At 34.2% G+C, this 6822-nt stretch overlaps 1 protein-coding gene across 1 annotated transcript; it reads right to left on the bottom strand.

Moving 5' to 3' along the window:
- Positions 1–2061: 2061 nt before the first annotated feature.
- Positions 2062–3767, bottom strand: LOC106752849 (cannabidiolic acid synthase-like 2). Its single transcript, XM_014634621.2, has one exon. The coding sequence runs from the start codon at positions 3763–3765 to the stop codon at positions 2152–2154; it is 1614 nt and encodes a 537-aa protein (XP_014490107.1). The 5' UTR covers positions 3766–3767; the 3' UTR covers positions 2062–2151.
- Positions 3768–6822: the final 3055 nt, after the last annotated feature.

Here is a 6822-nt window from a genome sequence, read left to right as displayed (position 1 = left end):
TCAAATTTCAGTCTTTAAATTAAAAGATTTCTATTCGTTATCACAAACGCGCAGAAAAATCATAGCATATATAAGAGCATCAACTAAGCCTACATGAACCTTACTTATATTTATTATTTTAAGTTATTATAGTTAGCACTAATATAGCATTAATATATGAACCTTATTTATTTTTATTATTTACTCAAGTTATTATAGTCAATACTAATATAATGACACTTATACAAATATTTTACTTATTAAAGTAAAGTTAAGAATAATTAGATTGACTAAGTGAGCTCAATTATGTTAATTAGATAAATATTAATTTGACATTAACACAAATATTTCTATTTATTAAAATCAATTAATGTCGTGGTCAAATTAGTGAAACCGACGTTAATCTTGTAATGAGCGTTGAACTTAACCAACATACACATTTACATAATATAAAATTAAATTAAAAAAATACATTTATTAATTTAGAATCAATAAACCTTGTGCGTCACGGCACACTTTAATAATATTTGGCCACGAAATTACTTAGGTGTTAATTTGATATGATATTGATTTGTTAATATATTTGAGTGGATTTGGATAAGAGTAATTGAGAGGATTTGAAAATAATTTTTTTTTCTGTTATTTATTTAAATAAGTGAGAGTAAATTTAAAAGTAAAATTTGTAAAAATTAGTGTAAGATTTTATTTATGTGACAGATTAAAAAAATTATTTTTAAATTCACTCTCACTTACCTCCAAATCTATTCAAATAAATAACAAAAAAATTTATCATCAAATTCTTTTAAATTCTCTCCATTACTCTCTTCAAAATCCACTTAAGTGAACCAAGCATTAATAAAATTTGAAACTTATCTAATTTTAAATTTTGCATATTTCCATTACTATGAAAACCTGAATATAGAACATTTATTTTAGGTTTAATACCTATTTTGGTCCCTCCTTTAGGAGAGTTTGTTCAAAGTGGTCATCCCTTTTTTAAAAAGTTCACTTACGTCCCAGCTTTTGCAAAAACTGAACAAATAGACGGCAGAACTGCCAGGTAGCTATTATATGATGATGTGGCATTGTTATGTGTTTTAAAAAAATAAAAAATTATGACGTGTAAATTAAAATATTTAGGGTTAAATTAAAGGATGAAATTGGGATAATTTGGGATTAATTAAGTAAATTAATTTAGGGAAATTTCCTCAGAAGTTGCGATTGGGAATTGTTATGCAATTTAGGGTTCTTCACATTGAATCCAATCCTGTTCATCAGCCCTCCTTGACGAACCCAAATTGTAGAAACCGTGAAAGAGCAGAAGAATAGATTACATGGGTGAATCTCTGATAGCACTCAGAAGAAGCAGTGTTCTATAATCCTTAGTAACAGCTAAAAACTGAGAACAGAATCCTTTTCTGATCAACGCTCCTTTTCTTCTTGGCTTTCGCTGTAGGAACAGGCTCTGTAACGCTATACAAATCTTTTACACACAGTACCTCTCGATGGTGGTAGCAAAGCTTTCATCTTGGGAGTCCACGGTGGTTTCTGTGACGGAGGAAACATCTCCACCGGAATCGACCTTGCTCTGACGCGGTTTCCCTTGCACCACACTGTAGCTGCAGCTGTTGTTGCTGATGTGGTGATCCTCTTCAGAATCTCCACTGCTGAGTTGAATGAGTTGCTTCGATCTTTGAGTGGGAAAACGTGATCGGCTTCTGGGTGCTCTTGATTTGGTATATAGCCATGATTTATGGAACAGAGAGAATGATGAATGGTGAATTGGAACTGAAACTGCTCAATCAATTTACTTAATCCTAAATCAATTGGAACCCTAGATCAATTTACTTAATCCATTCCAAATTACCCCAATTTCATTTTTTAATTTAACCCTAACTATTTTAATTTACACGTCACAAGTTTTTATTTTTTTAAAACACATAACAATGCCACATCATCAGATATTAGTCACCTGGCAGCTCTGCCGTTAACAAAGTTAATGTCGTTACCAAAAAGGACCTATTTGCTCACTTTTTGCAAAAGCTGGGACTTAAGTGAACTTTTTAAAAAAGGGAGGACCACTTTGAACAAACCTTCCCAAAAGAGGGACCAAAATAGGTATTAAACCTTTATTTTATTTCAATTGTAGATATTACATGGTTTCAAGTTAATTTAGTTTCCTTCGTCCGTCGAAAGTGTAGGAATGCTTTGTTCATTTCTGAAAAAGTTGTCAGGATCAACTCTGGTCTTCACTGTAGCCAATCTCCTAAAATTGTTACCGAAATACTTGAGACCCCAAATGCTGGCTTGGTTGTAACTTGTGTAGCCATGGTTATTAACCCCAATGTCAAGGTCTCTGTAATTCACATATGCAGCTCTCGGAGAGTTTGAAACATAAGGTTCCATATATTTGTATAACTTTCTAATCCAATTCATGTACCTTTGTGCAGCCTCATCCCCTTCCTCTTCCCAAACGACCACATAATGAATATGAAATATGTATCGAGATCTGTGTGCGAATGCAATTTCAGATTCCGAAATCTCATCCATTCTTCCTCCATAAGGGGCGAATTGAAGCTCACCATCTGGAACTTCATAAAGCAAGCGCCATAGCCCTTGTAATCCATCAATAGGAATGGGTTTCCTAACATAATCAGATTTTGCTTTATTTATTCCTGGACGGAATCGACTTCTGTTCAGCAAAACTTCAGGGGCTTCATTCACTGTAGATCCAACTAACACAGCATTCGCGAAGACAACAGACCCAATCCAACTTGTCTCAGTACAGTCTTTTCTCTCCAAACCCAACTCCGGTAAGCTCTTTTGCATCAATGGAATAAGTTCTTCTACACCTCCTTGAAACATGGACACAAAATTGGCTTGGATTGTTTGTTTTCCAGGTTCACGTGAATTTACCTTTTTCACGTCTACCCTAATGAATATGCGCTCGTCCAATTTATTGGCCACAAGCTGCCACTTTTGGATGATCTCGGTTGCATTCTCTTCCAATGTCCTTGCAACATTGAACACTGTCACAGTTGATGGAACCGGAACTAGTTTTATCTTCCAAGCCACGATGACGCCGAAGCTTGCTCCCCCACCTCCTCTAATGGCCCAAAACAGATCCTCACCCATGGCTTTTCTGTCAAGAAGATTACCATTCACGTCTATTATGTGAGCATCTATGATATTGTCTGCGGCAAGACCGTACTTACGCATCAAGAATCCATAACCACCTCCACTGAAGTGGCCACCAGTGCCTACAGTGGCACACACGCCCGCTGGGAACCCCAATGTTTTGCTTTTCTGGCTAATCGTGTAGTAAAGTTCACCAAGTGTTGCTCCAGCTTGAACCCATGCAGTACGGTTTTCTACGTCAACCGTGATTTGTCGAAGGTTTAAGAGGTCAACGATGACAAATGGAACTCCAGCAACGTACGAGAGACCCTCATAATCATGCCCTCCACTTCGGGTTCGAATCTGTAAACCATGGCGTTGAGAGCAGATTATGGTAGCTTGAATGTGGAAAACCTCGAGTGGTGTGACAATGACCTGGGGTTTTGAGCTTAAGTTGAAGAATCTATAATTTCGAATGGACATGTCTAATATAGAGGAGTATGAAGAGTTGGTTTGTGCGTAAACAACATTGGAGATTGAGTTTGAGATATGGGGATAATTGTAAAGACATTGAACAAACTTTTCAGAAATATCAAATGAAGGAGGTTCAAATGAAAATAAAAGAGCAATGGCGGTGGCGAAGGTGAAATAGGAGCTCAGATACTTCATTTTTGTGGATGGTTTGTCGCTCATATGGGAAGTGCAAAGTCTCTTTTATACTATTCTGGAGTTTAATGCTAAAACGCAACAAAAAGAAAATTAGTTGAAGGTCCTTCAATTTTTTTTTTTTAAAAATTATTTTAACACATAATTTTATAACATTTTGATATATCACGTGTTATTTTTTAATAAACAACAGATATTACATCATAGAAATCTTTTCTAATAATATGAATTTTGTAAATTAAGGGTTATCTTCAAATCATAATCATGGAAAAGCTTTTGATAATAGTTTTAGCAATAATTTTATTCTTAAATGAGTTAAAATTAAATAATTTTGTTTCCACACCGCGAACTCAGAAAACCCGAGTTCTCCGAGTTGGTTAGTTTTGGCCAACCATGAAAGAAGATATTAAAACTACAGAAATGCGAAAAATGTCAAGTCTACACGAACGTCCAACACCCTCCCCCAGGCCAATTACACACGCTAGTCTCTCCGTGGTTCGCAGTCGATTATTTCAAAATACTAGAATCACTCCATAAGTTTTTTTCAAATTTATAAACAAAATGAATACTTTTGTGATTTAGAATTTAAGAGTTACGTCGAATAAAAAATTACCACCATTGAATCACCTTTTCGTTTCTAGAACAATGTAAAGGATAGTAACATGAATTTGTTGCAAAATATAAATATCCTTTTGTGCGGATGAACTAAGGTTATCGGTGTTTTATTTTTTAATTTTTTTGTGTCCCTTTTTCTGCCTTAAGAATAGTGGTATTTGTAAAGAACAAAGAATAGTTAAAATATAATATATATTATTTTATTAAAGGAAAACTCAGATAAAGAAATATATTTTAATAGCTGTCGGTAATCGGAGGTAGAAGTTAAATAAGAGGCGTTCAAAGCCTCTTTTTCTTTTTTCACTATATTCAGAATTTAATAGTAATATTTTTCTGATAAGATCCTAGTCTTTTTATCGCTTAAACAACAGATGCTACATCAACAAAATCTCTAATAATATGAATTTCATGACGGTTTCATCAAAATTTTTATCAGTGAATCAGTTAAAATTAAATCATTTCTTATTGTACCATTTAATTTTTAATTTCTATCAAATTTGAAATAATAGAATCACTTCATAAGTATTTTTAAATTTATAAACAAAATAGAAAAAAAATTCCTATTCAGTTGAATAAAAATATTAAATAACGTGGCTTAATAAGTTTTTTTAAGCTCTTTATTATGGAACAATTTAAAATTACATCTATTTGAGTCATATTCACATATTATAACGATTAGGAAGTAGACATAAAGCTTAACTCAACTCTACAAAATTGGCTTGTAAGGTGTGGTTTGTACTCACTTATATATTATGAATTGGCTTTATATATTCAGTTCTAGCAAGAGACCAAAGCATCAATTCAAAGTTTGACTAATCAGATGACGACTCAGCTCACTCAGGAACAGTCTCAAGATTTAGAGCAATTATCATTTCAGACTGTTCAAATTCAGGAAGATGTCAGTGCCATCAACATAGGAGATGAGAAGCAGAGTCATGTGCCCATTGTACCACCTACCTTTCCACCTTCATATGTCCCTACTATTGCAGTTGAGGATGCTTATAGGGATTTTGATCTTCATTCTTCTTAGCTTCATGACCAGGTAGTAATGACTAGTAATTTTGAGGCAGGTTCCACCACTAGTTATGATTTGTTCAAAGTGAGAAAGTGGAAGAACCAGATAAGGAGACTCTGACAACCTTCAACGAAGTGGAGGTGAACATACCTCAAAATAATTATGTTGTTGATGGGTATGTTGTTGATGATTACATTGTTGATGAGCATGTTTTTTAATTTTCCCTCTCTACATGATGAGAAATCGCATCTGAATGCTTATTCTCCATGCACTAAACATGAATTTGAGTCTGTTGTTGATATTGCTTCTAAATTTAAACTTGATTCATGTTTTGAGAATATATCTCATGTTCAGTCTGATATATTGGGTGTTGTACCTCTGCATATAAATTTTTTGGAGCCACCATGCACTAACCTTATTGTAGAAGGTCAATAGGCACCAACTGAACCTGCTCATCAACAATCCTTCCTTCTTAGATCCAGTTGTGGAAGACATTTCCCTGCTCGATCAGATTTAGCGGATGAAGCATTTCCTCCTCAAAACTTCCTTGCTGGACCTAGTGGTGGAAAACATTTCCCTGCTAGTTCAAATTTGGCGTCTTCCACCCTAACTCAGGGGAGTTTTCTTTTCTCCTTCATTTCTCACTTTTATTGCACTTTGTCCACATCTTTTGATTGTTATGGTAGTTGATCTTTTGTTTGTGACACATTGAGGACATTATGTAGTTTAAGTGTGGTCTATTGGTGGAGATTTTTCTTTGTTTACATTTTTCTTTTTTTGACTTTTTCTTTTTTTAGGTTTTTCTTTGTTTAGGTTCTTCTAGTTCTAGGTTGTTTTTGTTTTGTTTTACGTTTTTGTTTGTGTACAGATTTGCATGATTCTTTTCATTTTTGGATTTTGTTTAGGTTGTAAGCTTTCGTTCATTTGATTGATACTTATGGATTGAAACCCTTGCTCTTCTCTAATTGGAAGATAATTATGATGTTCGAGAAGTTGAATTGATTGTGACAAAAATGCCCTATTTGAGGATTTGAGCAACTTCATGTTCTTTCTTGTGTGTGATATATATCTTGATTGCTTGCACATATACCTTGGCTTGACTCTTTTTTATGATTCTTCATTGATATGCACGTTTGGAAGTGATAAAGAAAATTTTGTTCTTGACCCTTTCTAGCCAAATAAGCCTACCTTGTTTTAATCCTTTCATAACCCCCTTGAGCCCATTATTTCCCCTTTCCTTTGTTTTGAAGCTCACACATTAGCCCTAAGTGAAAAACCATGATTACCTTAACCTTAGAGAATTTTGGAGCTTTGGAATTGTTTTGGGAACAAGTGTAGGGTCTTCTTGGGTATTCTAATGAATTGGCTAATTGGTTCCTCTTCTTGTTTGCTTTTGTAAATATGATGTGTATCCTGTCTCTCACAATTGT

The sequence above is a fragment of the Vigna radiata genome, unplaced genomic scaffold (genome assembly GCF_000741045.1).
Source record: "Vigna radiata var. radiata cultivar VC1973A unplaced genomic scaffold, Vradiata_ver6 scaffold_48, whole genome shotgun sequence".
NCBI classification, from domain to species: Eukaryota; Viridiplantae; Streptophyta; class Magnoliopsida; order Fabales; family Fabaceae; genus Vigna; species Vigna radiata.
This window is presented reverse-complemented; position numbering and strand designations above follow the sequence as displayed.